Source organism: Rhipicephalus microplus, chromosome 10 (assembly GCF_043290135.1).
Source record: "Rhipicephalus microplus isolate Deutch F79 chromosome 10, USDA_Rmic, whole genome shotgun sequence".
Taxonomy (NCBI): Eukaryota; Metazoa; Arthropoda; class Arachnida; order Ixodida; family Ixodidae; genus Rhipicephalus; species Rhipicephalus microplus.
In genome coordinates this window covers 37,242,037-37,262,999 of record NC_134709.1, presented here as the reverse complement: position 1 = coordinate 37,262,999, position 20,963 = coordinate 37,242,037, and the positions used below count along the sequence as shown (strand labels likewise).

At 45.2% G+C, this 20,963-nt stretch overlaps 1 protein-coding gene across 2 annotated transcripts in view; it reads right to left on the bottom strand.

Moving 5' to 3' along the window:
- Positions 1 to 20,963, bottom strand: part of LOC119180602 (MAM domain-containing glycosylphosphatidylinositol anchor protein 1) — a 108,097-nt gene that overhangs the window by 75,621 nt on the left and 11,513 nt on the right. For both annotated transcript variants that reach the window (XM_075875479.1, XM_075875478.1), the window contains exons 4-6: positions 9,841 to 10,014; positions 8,340 to 8,495; positions 4,996 to 5,163 (exon numbers count right to left, since the gene is read on the bottom strand). In XM_075875479.1, coding sequence (XP_075731594.1) covers positions 4,996 to 5,163; positions 8,340 to 8,495; positions 9,841 to 10,014 — 498 coding nt within the window. The remainder of the gene's footprint in view (positions 1 to 4,995; positions 5,164 to 8,339; positions 8,496 to 9,840; positions 10,015 to 20,963) is intronic.

Here is a 20,963-nt window from a genome sequence, read left to right as displayed (position 1 = left end):
TTTAAGGCATAAAAACGTATATGGCTACTTCGCCGCTTCTTTTATGAATGCACACCGGCAGATCGAGTGACAATCCGTGCACCCTCGGTCTCACAAGTATGCCAATCATGCGGTAACTCAAACACGAGAAAAAAAGAAGAAGAAAAAGAAACTGCTCGTCGTTACCGAGCTGTGCCAATAGGCACCGAGAAAAGGCAAAGGGAGTACGCTGATTCTGTTTGACGTTCATTACGTGCCCCTTCCAATCCATGTCGTCCAGACGCGACGCAGCGCCCCCCTCCCTGCTGGTGCAGGAATCTGAATATTTCGGCTCTTTTCTAGCGGCTCGTTTCATATCTCACTCCGTCTAATTTATGGACTTTTATTAGTTTTTGTTTCATCGTCTCTCTGACCCGGAGGACGTCAACTCCAGACGCCGGCGAGATTTCGCGAACCGACGTGATGAGATTCCTTTTTCTGTATATATATATATATATATATATATATATATATATATTCGAGGTAGATAAAACTGTATGCATTATTGGATGCACAGGAAGAAAATAAATTTTTAACCTGTAATGGTACTCAAATCATCATCTCCGGGCTTGTTTTTGTTTGTGTTTTTTTATTGAAACGGAGGAATCGCGACAGAGACAAAACAATGTAAAAGCGCCTCTTTTTTGGCGCACGTTGCAATGACAGCGCGGCGAAGAACTTCGTTTCTTTTGCAGATGCGAAACGAAATGAAAGTTTTTTTGTTGTTATGTGGGTACTGGCTGCGCTTTGTCGTGCCTAGTCTCTGGGTGAACAGATATTTATTTATTTATTTATTTATTTATTTACCCATTTATTTATTTATTTAAATATTTGTTTATTTACAAAGTACTTACATCGCCATTTAAGCACTACGTAGGGGGGGGGGGACAAAAAACAATCCGTACCAATGAATTTGTAGCAAAATACATAAACGCACATAAAAATTACTGTCAAATTTATCAGAACATAATAACGGATCACAAATACATTTTCATACACACATAACATGTAATGCAAGAAGAATTTCACGGCATAGAAAAAAAATAAATCAATATTTGTTATACTAACCAGTTCGTCACTTAAACTGTTCCACTCTCTTATTGTTTTTGGAAATAATGAGTACAAAAAAGTATTGGATCTGCATTTGAAGGTAGATATCTTTTGGCTGTAGTCACAGCGAATGGATGTGTGGGGGGGTTGAACAAGGTAGCTATGGTGATTCATTCCTGTGTTAAAATAATATATCTGGTGCCACAGTTTAAGCCGTATTTTCTGTCTACGTACACGTAGCAGATCTCATCCCAAAGATGCCTTCATTTTTGAAACGCTGGCGTAGGGGCTATAATTATTCAAAACAAACATTGCCGCTGGATTCTGAAGTTTTTCTATTTTGTTTATAAGATAGTCTTGGTGGAGGTCCCATGATACGCACGAATAATCAAGTAAAGACCTGACCTGCAATAAATATAAAATTTCCTTGATTTCGCGCATCACCCATTTGAAATTCTTTCGAATACAGTATAACATCCTACTACCTTTTGCTATGGCCGTGTCAATGTGTTTGTTCCATGTAAATGATTCAGCAAAATGAACATCACGATACTTATAATCACAGTGTGTGTTAATGAGTACGCCATGAATGTTTTATTGATGAAATGATTTGGATATTTTCCTCGAGAAGCCCACACTGGAACATTTTTAATGTTTAAATTCATTTTTCACTTTTTACAACAGTCTGCTATGTGATCTAGGTCGGTTTGAAAATGCGAGTATCATTCAGTCATGATTTCTCTGTATATGTCGCAGTCGTCAGCAAATAATTTTATGGGTGACGTAATATATTCAACTATGTTGCTCATGTAGATTAGGAACAGTAAGGGTTCTAGAACGCTTCCTTGGGGAACGCCTAAAGGTACTGCTATGGACGAAGATTTGACATTATTTAAAACAGCGGTCTAGGTTCTATACCATTCAAGTAATTACGTATCCACGTTTGAACTTTTTTATTTATGCCCAATGCAGCAATCCAAGAGCTTAAGGGACACACTGTCATATGCTTTTTTTTGAAATCTATGAAAACCGCGTCTACACGACTATTGTTATCAATAGCTTTGGATACGAAATGCTGAAATTCTATTAGTTGTGTGTTACAGAAATAACCTTTTCGAAAACCGTGCTGGGAGGGAGTAAAGAAAACGTCTGAATCAAGAAAATTAAATATATTGGTATGTAAAATGTTTTCAAATATTTTGCAAAACACCGACGTTAATGAGATTGGTCTGTGATTTTCTCTGAGTTTTTTATCTCCAGATTTGAAAACGGGTGTAACGTTTGCTGTCATCCAAGCTTGGGGAATAAGACCAGTTTCGAGGGAGAGTTCACAGAGTATACCTAAATATAGAGCAATAATGTCATGACACTCTTTAATAACTATTGGGAACAGTCCATCCGGTCCAATGGCTTTTGTTGCATCTAAGCGGCGTAATAATGAACCGACGCCACTAACATCAACTTGAATGTCTGGCGTCATATTGTTTTGGGCGGCATTGTTCATAAGAAATGGCTGTTCGGCAGTTTCATGCGAAAAAACTGATTGAAAATACGGATTGAAACATTCCGCCCTGCGGTAGTCTGATGTCACGGCTTTGCCGTCGACAGTTAAGGCTGGTACAGATACATCTTTCCGGTTCTGCTTTACATACTTCAAGAATGACTTCGGGTTTTCTTTACGGCCTTTACCTAATTTAACAAAAAAAATATCTTTCGCAGAATTAATTGTTACTTTTAATATATTATTTATTTCATCTAGGCACTTGTGGTTTTCCAAACTAGAATTAGCAGAAAATATTTTACACGAGTGTCTAGCTTTCCTGGCAAGTTTGCGTGTTTCTGCGTTAAACCAAGGTTAATGCGTTTAATTTTTACGCAAGTACCTACATGGAACATGGCTTTTCGACCAATCCGAGTATTCTGTCGCGGAATGTCGACCACAGAGCTAACGCACAGCGTGCTTTTGACATATGCTTGAAAGTAGGAAAGAAATTGCTAGTTCAGTTCTAGTAGCAACATAATCTACTCTGTCATAGCTGAACACTTTTCTTCGTGGAGACTGAGATGTCTGTACACGCTGTACGCGAAGCTCCACGACAACGGCCCTGTGGTCGCTAATACCGGGGCATACGGTAATTCATGACACTAAGTTTGATTCTTTGCAAAGCACCAAGTCTCAGATTGAGTTTTCTCGCGTAGGTTCCAGCACGTACTGTTGTAAGTCATACAATCCAAACAGTTCTTCAAACTCCGAGTAGATACGGGAACCGTCCCCAGTACCACATCCCGCACTCCAACTAAAATTCGGCAAGTCAAAAAATCCCCCGAGAAATACGCTGTTAGGCATAACAGACAGCACGTCAGACAGCAAACTTAAACGACTCGCCTCTGCCCGGTGGGCCACAGAATGTCCCGAACACGACATTGTTTCTCTTGGGTAAATTCACGAGGCACCAGACAGATTCCGAGCCGTTTTGTGTAAAGCCCTTCAATAGTGTAAAGCCCTTCAATTGTTGTATACGCCTATAGTCCCCCGAGTATAGTGTGACGGAATATTTTCTCTTTGCAGAGGTTGAATTCGCGTCGCACCAATTTGAGCTCGCGTCGGGGATTTATGATGTTTGTCGGTGACAGACGTAAACGAACACATGGTCCACGATGATTGCGAGGTTTGCAAGATGGCTAACTTTACGCGCTGAACGAGCTTTTTTTTCTGCACAAACGCACATGTCACCCTGAAAACACTGCTGATTCAGAATACGAAACCATTGCATCGTCTCGGGCTCCACAGCATTCCGACCGGGCAGGGCTCAGCTTCTGTTTTTGTGCGTCGAGCGTGGCCGGGTGGGTTCGCATCCTTATATCATCGGGCTCCGGCGGACCTTAGACGCCGTCGGTGAGCCAGGACAGGGCTCGGGCTCAACAAAACGTCCCGTGCACAGATCTACCCGGTATACTTAGAGAACGGGATGGTGTCATGCAGCCCACGGACACACTCGCGTGACCATGCTGTCACGTTTCGACAGAGATGAAATACGGAAGCGCTGCTGTAGTACAGGAATGAATCTCGGCTGACCAAAACCAATTCGGAGCATTTGACCGTGGCGTCTGCCTTAAGTCAGTATGACAGTCTTCAAACGCTATTCACGTAATCTTTTGCACTAGGCATCAGCAGGGTTGAAAATAGATGTAATCTCGAAAAGGTACTTGACCATTTCATTGGCGAATATATTTCACCTATTCTTCACATACATCTTGGTAGGAAGCGCGGCAACCATTACACAGGATACACAACACAAGCGCAATACAAACACAAACACACTCACTCTCTCTCTATCAAAGCGTTAAACTGAAAAACCTAATTTCTGAAAAGTGACGTCAGCCACCGAAAAATACTCGCAGGGTTCGTCATCTATTCACCTGGGACGACTGGAAGGTAATCTCCTTTTCAGTCGGGGCATTGATGCTTAACCGCCACTCTTCGAAAGCTTACTACAGCTAACGGGTTTTTGCACTGGCTCCAAGATTGGAGGCCCACCTTACCTTTTATTGCCTCCGAGATCGGACCACCTTTGACCATTGATGACGTCATTATGTCCCTTGAAGTCACACTGAAGTGATGATTACGTCACAATGTTTTCCTATCAGTGACGTCATCACGTGACGATTTTTCACATATCTTGTGACCGACACACCGACACAGGAGAACACGCAGAATCACACACAGTGCTACCGCTGTCTCTGTGTTCTTGTCTCTTGTTACCTTGCGCAAACATTGTTGTTCAAGTTTTCCGTACCAGGAAGCCCACCTTGTAACTTTAACGCTGCAGTACACTGACGCCGATGGTCGAATTGCGCGTTTGATGAGGCACTTGATGATTTCGCCTTAATAAACATGAACAAAACAGAGAAGTCATAACGACTTACAGAGGTTGCAAGAGAGCCGGTACCAGAAGCGGAAGCAGGCCCGGAACCTGAGAGGGCGGTAAGGTGGCGACACCAACTGAGCCGGCAGGTTTAGGTCCTGAAGCGCAAGTCGATGACCGAGGCTCTCCAGGGCCATGTAATGGCCGGAGGGCGAAGATCCAGAGGCCGCTGCCGGAACGGACATGAATGCATTGTGCAGAGAAGCCGTGAGATGTGCGTCTTAGTCACAGCCGCTCTCACAACATTACATAGATAAAATTTATTTTGCGAATCTAACAAATTATCAGGTATATTTCTAAACTTAGCAGGACTCGAAATTTTCAGAACATTGAGTGGTTGTTTTAGCAAAAATAACTCATTTCCAGGGTCACGAAATCATTTCAAGCCAGAATAACGAAATTCGAGAAAAACTTTTGCTGGACGTTTCTCTAAGAACTGCTTTAGTGCTACAAGCATTTCATGAATCGAAACAGGTGTGTAAATAGGGCAGTACAAAAATGTTAGAGGGGATAGAGAGAATAAGTGAACCATTTGCGAGTTCTGCTATTATTTGAGCAAATCCGGTAGGGGTCGTTAAACATGTACACATTTTCAACACCATGCAGTTACTGTTCTAGTACCCATATCACCTTATTTTTTATGTGACAGCTTTTTATATGTTGGCTTTTGAGTGTTAGTTTTATGTAACAGCTTTTAACCGCTACGCTATGTCAGTGCAGAGACCTGTTCCTTAATTTCAGCTCCGAAATCGTTTTTAGTGCTTGCGTAACAAACTGCTTCCCTAGTTTGCATTATCTACATTAGGAATAGAAATGGAATTACTATAAGAATAATCAATTTTAACTAGCAAATTGTTTTAATGCTTTCTTAAGAATGACTTCTGAAACACCACATTTCTTTCCAGAATATGCCCCGCATCGCGATGAAAACACCAGCATGGTCGAGCTTCGCCTACAAGTGTAAAGCGCATTGAGCTATAAGGCCCCACCCGCATCACCTTCAACCGCGCCGTTAGAAAAAATTGGCCTCGTATCTGCATGTAATCTGCAAATGTCGTCGAAAGACGATAGTCTTGCGTATGGAGAAAGTGAACAAAACATTTATTTGATGTTCTTCGCAAGAAAATCGGTGAATGCTATCCGGAGGCGCTGCGTTAGAGTGCCTCAAGCGTGCAGCGGAGGCGAACGAACGCATCAAGTCACGTCACACGTGAGACATGAGCGCCACCTGGCAGTTTCTTCTGGAAAACAAAGCGCGTGGCCATGCGCGCCCGTCTCAGAGGTGATAAGCTGTTGAACGCGAGGCGACGGATAGGTGCCACCACCATCTCGTCTTAGCAAAGCGTTGGAAATACTCCCCGTTCCGTGCAAGCGTTGCATGGTAAGCGCAGCGTGATAAGCGCTACGGTCCTTCAAATTACTTATATATGCGCGACCTAGTAAGAGATGCATATGCAGAATACACGCGTGTTGTTATGGTGCCCCAGACATGCGAGATAATTGCATTTTAATTGACAATTGCACAAGCATGAACGCTCAACCTTGAGCAACATTGGTGGTCGCTGCGAATGGGGTCGGCCCTTTAAAGTACCCGATGCCGGTAAGAGTGGACAAATAGACATGTACAGACAGACAGACAGACAGACAGACAGACAGACAGACAGACAGACAGACAGACAGAGACAGACAGACAGACAGACAGACAGAGACAGACAGAGACAGACAGAGACAGACAGAGACAGACAGAGACAGACAGAGACAGACAGACAGGCCAAAAGTTTTGCGTCGAAGGTCCCCTAAAAATGGGGGGGGGGGGGGGTTGCTCGTAACTTTGGGCGTGCAGTACTATCGCAGAATTTCTACAGCAAGTGCAGTAGCGAGTGACCAACTTCACCGCGATTCTTGCTTTTGTGAATTGGCGCAGTAGCCACTGTGCGTGCGTAACAAGACACGCGTATCTCCACAGCTACAATCTTTGTATACTGGGTGGGCAGCTTTATGCTACCCACTTTTTTGCGTAATTCACACGTTTTTTTAAAGACGATAGTCTTTCTTGGGGACCTTCGACAGAAAAATTTTGGTCTGTCTGTCTGTAGATTTGGCTGTTCGTTTGCCCTTACGATACCTGAAATTGCACCAAACGGCCAACCCCATCTGCAGCGCACTCCGATATTCCTCAAGGTTTAGCGTTCATAATTGTGCAATTGTCAATTAAAAAAGTAAATATTGCTCATATTTGAGGCGCCATAACAACACGTCTATGTTTTGTATGTTTGCATTTATACTAGAAGAGGCACACACAAGTAACTCTAAGGACTGTAGCACTTATCTCGCGGCGCTGACAGTGCAACGCGATGCTCAAGAAGGTGTTTTCAAACGCTTTGGTACGACGACAAGGTGGTGACACCTGCCCGTCGCTTTGCATTCGACACCTTATCACCTCCGAGACTGGTGCGCATCTTTTTCCGCGGTCGCGCACGTCTTCGTTTTCGAAGATAACTGCCAGATGGCGCTCGTGTCTAACGTGCCTAGATGCGCTTGTTCGCCTCCGCGTTACACTCGAGCCACTCAAACGCAGCGCCTTCAGAATACCATTCACAGATTTTCTTGCGCAGAACATCAAATAAACATTTTGTTCACTCTCTCCAGACGCAAGACTATATCGTCTTTCGAGGACATTTTCAGTGCAACATGTAGATTCAGGCCAATTTTTTTTTACCTCTGATGCGATGATACGCTTGGGCCAGGCGATACCAAATGCGTTAGAGTCACTGCATAAGAGGGAGTTTTCGAATAGCGTATACGCTCAGTTAGTGGGCGTAGCATATGGGTATCGATGTGATACGAGTTTACGAAAAGCGTTTGTCCTCCAGAGCGGGCGATCTCCTCGAGATCAGCGCAAAGGGGCCTTGCAGGCCACACGCAATTTCGGATTTTCTTTGGGTGAACTGCGAACGCTAACGGCGGTTAGCGTTATGGTGCATGCGCAGTGGCAACGACCCCAACGAACAGCGTACACAAAGCTTTGCGTACCCTATTCTAAAACTCCCCAGTATTCTTAAAAGTTTCTTTTTTACAAAAGCTTTCGAAGCACTGATGTGTCTACCGTAGTAGATCAACTGCTTTCCGCGGAGAAAGCCTAATTCTTACGGAATATTTATTTCCATCTATCTCCAGTTTTCCCATTACAACTAACGACCCCGCCGCTGACGCCGACAGAACTTAACGCTAGTACGTTCAACGTTACTAGAATAAAAGTCTATTCTATAGTAACGGTGGGTTACGCTGATGCGTGACGTGCGCTGAGCTCGCGACCAAGCGGGCGGGAGTACGTTTGATACTAACCGGCGAAACTGCTGGTGACGTTGTCGGAGGGCTCGACGTCATCGTCTTCGTGGTCATGCTGCCGTGAGAACTGGACTCCGCTGCTCAGGTCGGACGACCATCCGCACTGGTCCAGAGCCTCAAAGTCGCACGATGGGTCAGGGTCCGAAATGCTCGCTTTAGAGGGAAGCAAGAAATGCACCCGTCTCGCCATTATAGCTCGGAAACTGAATCGGTTGATCACTATTGGTTCACTTTTTTCCTCCATTTAAGCGAGTTTCATTCACCCTGGCGGATAGTCAAACCATTTCTTGCACGAAATTATCATTTTTTCTGTTTTTCTTTACCTTTAACCAAAATTATCAGTTTCCTGTTATATATATTTCCTAAATAGACCTCGCACTAGCATTTAGCTATGGGACCATGTGCTTTGTGCATAATTTGAAGAAGATAATATGTGCAATAAGGAACATTCATTCACTTATTTATTCATTCATTCTAGTTAATTGTACGAGCACCGACTAACATTGCTGTTCTTCCAAGCACATCCGATCAAGCACCTCCAGTTTTGTGACCATTGAGAAAATCTCGTCAGCGCGCACCTGCGAAGGAAGCATAGGGGCGACGTGACCTACTTGGCACCGCACCAACACCTGCGGTGAGGAGAAGGCCTTGCGGCGAGTTCGTACGAATGCGCGTATGTACGGCGTTACACACGTACGTAAGTCAAAGAGCTTCTTCGCATCTAATAGGGTTTTTAGCTTACCGACTCTCCAATCTCTTCTCCGTTCCACTCAAACGTTCCATGTTACCGTAGCGCAAAGCATGTAGTTCGTATTAGCCAAGTGTCTTTGGGTCAAGGCAGTAGCGACACCAGCGGAGCATGATTGTCAAAAGTATGTCGAAAATAAAAAGAAACATTGTACTTATCTTACAGCAAGAAAGCAAATTATGTTTTAAAACAGTGTGAATTGATTTACTTTTCGGTTAGGGTGGTGCTAGATGCAAGGGCTCTTTTTGATATTTTTGTTACCTTTACATTGAGCTGCACTATAATATGAGCCTTCAAGTTGCCTTCAAGGCAGCACAAACGTGCTTCAAACGCACTCTCCTGAGGTAGCCCGTTTGAAATTTTTCTACGCATTATCTTGGGTGTTTGTGTGGCGTTTATATAGACTCAAGGTATGGGCATCTGATATTTATTCGCTTGAAGACAAAAAAAAACATACTTTTATATTGTAAACTTTAAGTGAGGTTAGTCCTAGCTGACGCTACCGTACCCGTGTAACAAGGGTATTATTAGCATGCCCTGTGCCATCTTCATCGTAGCAGTACTTCAGTAGCAGCACTTCAGTAGTAGCTGTAGCAGCACCAGCAGCAGTAGTAGTAGTAGAGCCAGTCGCGGTAGTGGTAGGAGTAACTCATATCAACCGGCCCGCCTTTCAGTGTTTGTTTCAGCTGGCCATCGCCGCAAGAAAATGCAACGCACACGCCTCCGTTTCGAGCAAGATGTGCTACTCACGGAGGCACACGGGTCTGGAGCCGTTCCAGGCGCGGCCGTCGCAGAAGGCCGTCGCGCCTCCACGAAGAGTGTAGCCGAGGCGGCAGCGGAAGCGCAGCATCAGGCCCCGGCCACGGACGTTCTCCACGGTGCCACGCGGTAGGAGGTCCCGGGTCGGAAGGCGGCAACCGGGAGCTGCAGGATTGTAACACGATCGAACAACCCATTTCAATGTATACTTTCCCCCAGCATTTTTCGCACAAAAAGAAAACACAAATTAAAGAAACTGCTACGGCGTATCTGTCTACAATTGTAATGCATGTCGTGCGTTATTTCACGTACACTCGTTCGCAAGCACGATGCTGCACAATTATCCAGCGTGTTATTTTGCTTGAGAAGCATTTGCTCTAATTCTTTCTTTTTTTTCCTTTACACATTTTCACTTTCATTTGCTTTAACTATTGTATAATGCTTGTAACTATTGCTTACATGCCCTGTTGTTTCTAATCTTATATGCACGTTGTTTTTTGTCCTATCATCCCTATTAGGCCATGAAATACAATCTTGTAACGCGTCTGGTTTGTTTTGCTGTCTGCCAGGCTCTGCCACTCAAGCAACCAATTGGCTTTGGCAGGCCTAATCACATGTACTGTTTTATTTGAAGAAATAAAATGTATTATTATTATTATTATTATTAATATTATTATTATTATTATTATTATTATTAACAGGTGACTTAACGGGACGCATCCGGATGCTTTGACAGCACAGTATACCACTAGACTTTTGAAGGACTGCGAGCAAGCCTGCGAATATAGGGAAGCGTGTTCGTGGTGACTCGTGACGATAAAGGCAGCACGAACGTATGGCGTGGAAAGAACAAAGAAAGCACTTGACGCCATGACGGCAGTGCTCATTGGTGTAGCCGGAGGGTAACTCACCGCCTTTTTGGATTCAAACGTCCTACTGTCCACCAATGTACCCCAATCCATCGAAGAATATGATGTGTTTCGTTTCGTTAGTGTGAGGAGGCGGCCTTCCGTTCCCAATCACCGCAAAAAAAGAAAGAAATGTGAGGACCATTGAAGTCTTTCTTTCCCTTACTCTCATTCAATTTGACTGCCCTAATTTCGAACGCAGCTGTTGTCAGAGTATATAACCGTAAGGCAGTGGTTTCCGCCAGCAAGAAAACCATTGGTCGATTCCGTAACTACAAAAACAGCGCAGAGAAAAAGAGACACGAACACAAATCGCGCACGTATTCTTGTCTCCTTTTCGAGCAGTTTTTGTAGTTATGGAGTACAAACTCGCAGCGTTCAGTCCTCCGGTCGATTCCCCATACTTCGCACGGCGTATTCTATTCTATTAGTTTCGTCAGAATAATCCCAACAGCTTATTGCAGTTCTTTCAACACTGACAAAAAGAAAGATAAAACAACGAAAAGAAAGCTCTGCAAAAACTTGAAAGCTTCCCTGCTTTGCTCTTCTTCCCCCCCCCTCCCAATTTTCGTTGTCCCTAAGCCTTCCACGCTTACTTACACCAAAGGGGGCCGTAGTCCGGTAGCCAAGAATTAATCCGAGCCAAAGACGCAGCTTAAACTTAAACAAAGGCATCGATTTTCTTGTTTCTGGCAAATTTGCCTCGGCGAGAAGACAACTTGGAATAGAAAAAAAAAACAAAACAAAAAAGAGCCAAAGGCTTTAAGGTGCGCCACTTGGGAAGTTGTGTATTTGATCTTTTTTTCTTCTTTCTTTTACGTCTTTTCTTCTCGGCGTCCCTGTTTGAAGGACAAAAAGAAATTCCGAGTCTATTAAGCGCTGCGTGTACCGACATCCTAATGACAGGCTAATGATGTCTCCTCCGGGCTAAATTTATTCTCAACGACAACCAACCTTTTCGTTTTATTTTGTACCCATCTTTTTTTCTCTCGAAACGATGGGAAAAACGTAAGGCAAACTTTGTAAGAAAATTAAGGGAACGATGAAGTAATATCAATACAAAAAAGAGCCCCTCAATCTCAACGACAGGTTTGATGCAAGCCTGTAAGGCTGGAGAATATAAAGAAATCGATTAGCGAGCCAAGTCTCAAGCCGACGCTTAGAAATCGGATCAGCAGGAGATTGGCGTGGAAGAAACAGATAAAAAAAAAAGGGGGGGGGGAGCTGAATGGAACAGAAAAAGAAATGCTTTTTTTCGTGAGGCCATAATTTGATCCAATTTTTCAGCATTGATTAATGCCTCGAGCAGAAATTCGAGAAGACAGTGCAAGCGCAAATAACCGAGTTAAGAGTGCGAGGGGAGGAGAATAGAATTACGGTGGACGAAGGAGAGTGGGTAAAAGAAAAAAGAGGTTTTGGTGCGGTGCCTTTCTAACAGCACGCATACGTTAAAGGAATATAAAAAGAAGCACAAATCGGGAGATGTAAAGGTCACATCCCCAGTCTACTTGCAGAGTGTCTTCATCCGTCAGCATTTCAGCAGCTAAGGTGATGCCCTGAACATAACTATTTTGTACATCATTAAAATGGCAGTAGCAACTATCGCTTTGGGTTTACGTAACTTGACCCCTAAGTGGTTGCTCTCTTTGTGCGATTCCGTCGTTCAGTCAGACGAAAAGGTGACAACCCGACTGCTTGCCAATAGCTTGGATAATATCCGGTGGAGGACTAGCAGCAAGTATGCTCAACTCTAAGAATAAGGGGCGTTGGGCTCGCAGATGTGAATGATCGTTGATCGTTCGTTTGTCGCTCATTATTTGCTTCATATTTCTCTGTGAAAGAAAGGGGTCATTCACAAACGTTACAGTAGTCTCAACGCGCTTTCTTGTAATTCAGATACAGCGAAAGTCTTTCACGTCTAAGTTTATCACCAAATGTTGCGGTGCACACGACGGGACGTATGTCGCTGCTCAAATTTTAGAAGTGAAGCTCGTCTTAGTCTAACCTTGTCATGAGTCACGCGTAACCGAAAGAAGAAGAGACGAGAAAGAAAATAAGGCAGTATCTCCATAGCAGTCTAATAGGCGGCGATGTCTCATAAAAGTACATACAAAGTGCAGTTGAGTGAGGATATTCTAGATGGCACTGTACCGCTAGTCCCCTATCGGCTGCTGCGAGGGTTCTGGCTGGGTACGCGGAGAACGAGTATGGGCGAAGCAGAGTGGCTGGCGCGTTGAAGACACTTGCGCTCGGCTTCTTTGGCTCGCGTCGCGTCGGTGTTACCCACGCGCCGTCTGCATTCTCGAACGCGATCAGACGCATGGACGCATGCGCGGACGGATGGACACGCGGACGGGGGGGGGGGCGGATTGACGCTACGCCCCACTCATCATCATTCACTCCGTGGATAGCCCCGAAGCGGTGGTCTAGTGGCTAAGGTACTCGGCTGCTGACTCGCAGGTCGCGGGATCGAATCCCAGCTGTGGCGGCTGCATTTCCGATGTAGACGGAAATGTCGTAGGCCCGTGTGCTCAGATTTCGGTGCACGTTAAAGAACCCCAGGTGGTCAAAATTTCCGGAACCCTCCACTACGGCGTCTCTCATGATCATATGGGAGTTTCGGGACGTTAAACCCCACATATCAATCAATCACTCTGTGGATATGATGCGATTGTTTTTCTTATGTTTGACTAGAGTAAACAATATTGCGATCACGCCGGCTGTAAGCTACTGCGATGCTCTTTCAGATAGCCATTTTGTTGACACTTTTTGCGTCACTTTAGGGCAGAATCCCAACACGGCTGCGCAGTCTAGCCCTTTTTAGTATTTAGCGTGTTTTTGTGCTCGCGCTGGCATATTGAGCAGCTGCGTTTTAATCTCAGATCTCGCCGAGAATGCGTTTCTAAGTTCCCGCTTTGTGATGCCTTGCCTTGGGAGCCATCCGTACTTTTGAAAATAGAACGCCCTTCGGCACACTCGCCAATGAGGCGCCTGGAACAGCAGCAGCATATGTTCCGGTTTTGCGGCTTTAACGTAACGCTTTAACGAGAGCGTACGCAGCAAAAAAAAATGTGGCACTTCTATAGCAAAGTGCACATGACGCATTTTATTTGATATTTGTTTCCAGTTGTCAATTATAAAGCAGGACGGAAAAGACCATACCCTAAATGTGTGATGACGATGTGTTTCGCAAGAGCGCTCTAAAAATGATTGAGCACTTCCGTTCAAAAAAGGAGGAAAAAAGTCATTGTTTGCAGCCTACTTTTTCAGCAGAGTTCGCGAAGGTGCGCCAAGCTCTTAAATATTTAGGTGAGCAGTTCATTTTTTCTTTTGGTTTGATAATTACAGCAACGTTTAAGCCTGCGGATCGTAGGCGTTGCAGAACGCTGATGTGATGAAAAATGCCGCCAGCGAGGCCGCAGGCACGATAATTCAATGAAAACGATATTGCGCATGTGCGCAAAGCTTATTCCCGCAATGGAAGCTGGAACGCAGCCTCCGGTTCTGGCGAAGCACACATCGGGGTATAAGTAATATACAATCACTCAGCTTCAGCGCTGAGTGATTGCACCTCGAGAAATAGCAGTTAGTGATCTCATTCAAAGTTAAAAAGATCATGAAACGAGAATGAAGCTGCCCTGTTGCAACTTTCTCTGCTTCAATAAAGATTTCATATGCCGATTCCAAAATATTTCGCCTCGATATTCAGTCTATAATTAATGAAGCCCGCTTGAAATGGCACTTTTCTCGGGCTCCTACACGGTCAAGCAGCCCTACCGGACGCCATAGGCGGTAACATGATTTATTGATTGATATGTGGGGTTTAACGTCCCGAAACCACCATATGATTATGAGAGACGCCGTAGTGGAGGGCTCCAGAAATTTCGACCACCTGGGGTTCTTCAACGTGCACCAAAATCTGAGCACCCGGGCCTACAACATTGCCGCCTCCATCGGAAATGCAGCCGCCGCAGCCGGGATTCGAACCCGTGACCTGCGGTTCAGCAGCCGAGTACCTTAGCCACTAGACCACCGCGGCGGGGCCCGTTCGGTGTTACACTAAATCACCCGTGAGATGGACCACTCACGTATGCAAATGACCGAGGAAGAGTTATACACAACGTTTATTGGTCATAAAAGGTATGTTATGTAGAGTTGTTAATAGGCACCCGACAGTAGACCAGAGGGTGCAACGCAGCTCTTTGGGCCGCCTCAGCGTTGTTGTTGCCGACCACCAAGGATACTAAGAAAATGGAACGCTCGCTGAACACAGTGAAAAGCTGGAGTGTCAGTGCGCTTTTTGGCACGTTTTCAAAAAACGCTTCCTCGGTGTTTACGTAATCAGACGCGACCCCCCTTGCTATCAACTTAAAAAGAAAATGATATACACGTGCAAGTTTGGTTTCGCTGCGTCTAGTCGCTAGGCTACGCATTGGAAGACTCGGCTTTGCTGTGCCTACTCGCTAGGCTGTGTGTTCTGGCGCTAGCATCAGGTCTCTTAAATTGAGGGGTACTGAGGGGTAATTCTAGACGCCTAAAGCTCCACAGGAAGAAATAATCACAGTAGTGTGCTCTGCACATGCGTGTGCGGCTATATATTTCCTGCGTTTCTCCTGCAAATAAATCAGTTGCGAGTTGACGCTCTTTCTCTGTGATTATTTCTTCCTGTGGTGCTTTAGGCGTCTAGATTTACCCCTGAGTATGACGAACCAACTAGCCCAACAACAAGTACTTCTAAGTTACTCTTAAACTGCATTGCCGGGTGCCTATATCCATATGAATTCGTTAATAAGTACTGCTTTGTGGTATCGCACCTGGCCTGAAGCTGGCAAAGACGACGTCTGTGCACGTTCCTCTAGGTGTTTTTGTTTTTTTTTCTAATCACACGTATAAAACAGTGTAGAGCATATCAAGACGTCATATATACTGCGCAAGCTAGTTGTTGTACGTGATCGTCATCTTCAACGTCATCAGCACCATCTTAATCGTCATTGCGTGGGTATACCTTGCACTGTCTGTACCGTGATGGCAGAAGGAGAATGTGTGGTTTGGAACGCACTTTTTCTTCGTCGTCGTCATCGAGGAACGACGGCGGTCATGGCTAGAGCCCAACGAGTTTCGCCCCTAAAATAAAGCTACAGGAACGTTATGTAGTAGGTGGAGCCTCTATCTAGTATAAATTCTGTTAATGTGTGCTCAAAGATGCCCCTCTCATTTGTCCTCAATCACGATAGCAGGTGGACGCCAAGCACTGAAGAGAGGAAGAGGGGGTGCTGACGAGCTTTGCGGGGCGAGAGCGATCACCCCTACCGCCCCGCTCTCCTAAATAAGGAGACTTCTGTGGTCCTAAATAAGGAGACTTCTGTGGTCCTAAATAAGGAGACTTCTGCACACGAAGCCGATTTAAGAGCTCTTGCTTCCACCACGCTCATGCCTTCATTCGTACTACTGCGCTATGCGTGAGATAGAGAAGGAGAGATGATTAAGCGCTTTAATTTTACAGCGCAGAGCAGTGCCGCTAGCAGCCTGGCTAAATGGTGACTCTTTTGTATGCGACTGCGTTTCCACATTTAAGGTGCTTAGCAAATACAACGTTGACCATTTCGTTTATCTTCGTTTCTTCTCTTCTTCATGTCATTCATGTTCATGTCGTCTATCTCATTCATGTCATTCATTGTTCATGTCTATATAGTACAGGTGCACCTGATTGGTGTTCATGTGCGCTTTTATCGTTTATTTAACAAATGTGTTCCCGCTACTGCTGCTGTTGTAGTGGCACGGCTCAGTCAGGCAATGTTCGCCTTTAGCGATGTCCCCAAAGACAATTTCAATATTGTTCTCACTAATTGATTATTAGGGTAAGCAAAAGGTTTACTCAAGATAAAAGTTCCAGATAAAAATATTTGCACCCTTGTGAGAAAGAAAGAAGAGGGAAAGGAAAGAGAGGGATGATTAACCTGGTTTGCTACCCCCATACTCTAGGACAAAACAGTGGTCAGAAAACGAATAGAACGAAAGAGGAGGCATGAGTGAATAAATGGTCTCCGCACATGCACAGTAGCGTTGATACCATGGATAGTTAAGACCAGAGATAAGGCAGTGCCTTCCGCGGAATACAGTTGCAGTTGTAAGAGGCAAGCGCTACGCGCCAACGGTTGGGCTCTAGCTGAGAGGTCGCCGCAACGACGTACGGCTGCGGGAACAACAGACAGAAAGCGAACAGAAAGAAGCCAGCGGCAGCACACATCGAGGCCAAGATAAGTGTGCGCACAAAAACCAAGGACACAAAACGGCCCGAGGGGTCCTCGCCTTAATGCAGAAATCGATGAGCAGGCAGATTTCGGGGAATCAATGCGCCGTCATCCAGCCCGCCATTGTGGCAGAAACGGCGGCGACCGCTCTCAGCATGTGCGGGCCAAATGAAAACGACGTCGGTGCGACGGGTAGGCCACACCTCGTTGTATACGCGCCGAAGGCAAGAGCTTCTTCTCCATGCCTGAGTCCACGCTCACACACCTTTGCAACAAATGCGAGGAGAAACAACGCAAAAGAATGCGCCACAACGTCGTTATACTTTGTGTGGCATGTTTGGGTTTTTTGTTTTGTTTTGTTTTTTCTGGTAAGGCAGACTCGTACATCAACGAGTGCCGATCAGCGAAACGCAGTTCACGCCCATCATGTGGCGTTCTGCAGCGACACGTTAGCGCCGCCGCCAATTCCGCAAGCACTGCATTGTTTGCGCGCCTCGTAGGCGCGAAAACCTTACCACACCAAACGCTTCGCCTCATGGCATACATGGGCGTGTACAGGTTTCGCAATAAAGTTGGAGGTAAGGGGCAATGTTTCATTACACCCCCCCTCCCCCCCTCATTGACCCCGCGCGAAAGAAAAGCTTTGCAGTGAACGCAAAAACGAGAATAAAAGAATGTCTTGCCACAACGGGTCCCCCGCCTTTCCGGCAGTAAAGGTGGGATGTAAACAGTTCTAGGAAGGCAACATTACACATGTCCACAGCGACCATTATTGTCAAAGACCTGCATGACCTTAAGCAATGACCAGACCCGTCCGAAGGAGCGATGGCGCGGGGCAGATTCTGCAGTGTCCTCCCTAGATTATTAGGATGAGGACAGCCACCTCCTTCACGAGCCCGCCTACGATACGTACGCTTATCTATATGCTACGTATGCCATGGTAGTACAGTGGCTAAGGTACTCGGCTGCTGACCCGCAGGTCGCGGCTGCATTTCCGATGGAGGCGGAAACGCTGCAGGCCCGTGTGCTCAGACTTGGGTGCACGTTAAAGAACCCCAGGTGGTCGAAATTTCCGGAGTCCTCCACTACGGCATCTCTCATAATCATATGGTGGTTTTGGGACGTTAAACCACGCATATCAATCAATCAATCAATGGCACGCCCCGTACGCTTGAGCTATTTCTCGCTTTTTACTCATCCGCGTCTGTGGCTTTGCGCGTGCTAGTTGTGGTGGCTGCCAATGCGGCGCCCGCTCTCGTGCGCTGCGCCCACGTTACAGTTTTGCGAAGTCACGTGGCCAGCTGTGTTTACCTTGCTATTGGAACTGCTTCTGCTCTGCTCGGTGATTTTTGAAACCAAAACTGCGACTGGCCTTCACGCAGACGAAGGTTTCCGTCGTGATAAGTGGGTCGTAAGTCACCTGTTGCAACAAGGAAATCAAGGTGTGAGATGTTTGTGTCATTGCTCCTATAAGGTATCGGCGAACTCGCCCAACACTGCACTCTGCTGAAGAGACTCTCGGTGACCTCAAATGATCTATCTATCCATCTATCTATCTATCTATCTATCTATCTATCTATCTATCTATCTATCTATCTATCTATCTATCTATCTATCTATCTATCTATCTATCTATCTATCTATCTATCTATCCATCTATCTATCCATCTATCTATCCATCTATCTATCCATCTATCTATCCATCTATCTATCCATCTATCTATCCATCTATCTATCCATCTATCTATCCATCCATCGATCCATCCATCTATCTATCCATCGATCCATCCATCTATCTATCTATCTATCCATCGATCCATCCATCCATCGATCCATCCATCTATCTATCTATCTATCTATCTATCTATCCATCTATCCATCTATATCTATCATCTGTCTCATATATATCATCTGTCAAAGCTAGCCCTTGACAGTTCGTTTTCTTACGCAGAATTTCCCACTCTTGAATAACACAGTCAGTCAGCCAGCAATGCTTGAAATTACAACCTGTTTTCAGAGCTAGCCTAGCGGAGATTTCCAGCTGGTCTACAGATAAGAGAAGCTTCATTCTGAGCACGTGCGCCCATTACGAGTGGAGCACTCTGAGTTCTTGGCATTGTTGTCACTAAATAAGAAGAATGCCTGGCGTGCCATTATCTCTCCAAACAGTCTGAAAACGGCCGTCCATATAATAGTCAGCGCTTATGTCCCTCACTCGAGGCCCGTGTCTTTGATGGAGCGAGTAATTACCCCACCACTTCATCTTTCCATATATGGATGGTTCAGTAGTAGATGATCAGGCCAACGTGACGATGGTCCTACATGTGTAGGACAGATAATTGGTAATCGTACCAAGTCCTAATGCATTTCAGCGCGCATTAGTGGAAGACAGCGGTGTTCCAGGTTAGGCCCCGCCACTCGCACTGCAATCATCTACGCACATTAGCCGCTGAATGATCGATTACTAAAGCGACGAGGGTAGTGCAGGGAACACTCTTTCTCTAGCATTCGATTTGAAGCGAAACGCTCGCTTGACCCACAATGCGCTTTGCGTCAACGCGTTGAGCAAAACGTCCATGCCTATCTATACGATCAAGACTATTATACTGCCTACACCGCTCACACAATATGCTCTTGCAGGCTAATAACACTAGGAAGAACTACCTTTGCGTTTGAACTGGTCACTTATCAAGGTTCTTGGATCATGGGCAAACAATTCGTATGCACGTTATGGATCAATATCAATTTTGAAATTACTCTGTTATACTGATTTGTTCGCCACACGAGTTCGCTTATACGCTTTTCATGTTGCCTAATAAGCTTTCTCGCCAGCAAAGCGGCACAAGACGCTAGGCATCACATCGACTCCGTGCTGGCCATTCTACGGGACCACAGCCCTCAACCAGCCTCCTAGAAATTGTGTCCAGAATAATGCATATACCGTCGCTGAAGACCTGTCTCCAATGCATCCAACGAAGTAAATATCATGATCATCAGCCCGACTACACCCACTGCAGGGCAAAGACCTCTCCCATGACCTGCCAATCAACCCGGTCTTGTGCTTTCCGTCGCCACGTTATACCTGCGAAATCTTTAATCTCATCGGCCCATCTAGCTCTCTGTCTCCCCTTCATGCGTTTGCCTTCTCTGGGAATCCTGTCAGTTATCCTTAATGACCAGCGACTATCCTGCCTACGTGCTACGTGCCCTGCCCATGTCCATTGCTTCTTTATTTCAGCTATGGTATCCTTCACCATAGGTTTGTTCCCTGACCCACTCCGCTCTCGTCTTGTCTCTTAAGGTTAATCCTATCATTTTACTTTCCATCGCTCGCTGCGTCATTCTCAATTTAAGCTGAACCCTCTTTGTAAGTCTCCAGGTTTCTGCTCCGTAAATAAGCACTGGCAAGATGCAGCTGTTATATACCTTCCTCTTCAGGGTTAGTAGCAGATGTCGCACTAAGTTTATGATACATGCCACAATTTATCATATTGTAAGATACTAAATACCTTTTATTTCATTGCCATAGGTTAGGTAATACAAACGTCATAAAAAGTTCTTAATGAGAAGTCAATATCGGCGCACTCTGTAGGCCGGACCTCGTAACAAGAATGTCGCATATTACATTACGACGACTTCGTTAAACACGATACCTCGTTATGAATGTATTCATTTAACACTTAATTAAAAACAAGGTTACTGGTTAATTCGTTAAACCAACTAATTCGCCATGTCCACTTTTGTTAGACCGAGATATGTCTATACAAAGTGATAGCCGATTCTGTAATGAGCGCAGAATGGCCTTTTCGTAAGTGCCCGGGTTCCCCGAAGCTCCATTCTTTATTACGCATGGATTTCATACACGATTTGCATAATATAGCAGCCGCTTTGCTTCAGGCGCACAGATGTATACATAACAAAGTTTGTTGAATATTCAGCGTTCCGGCTTCAATTA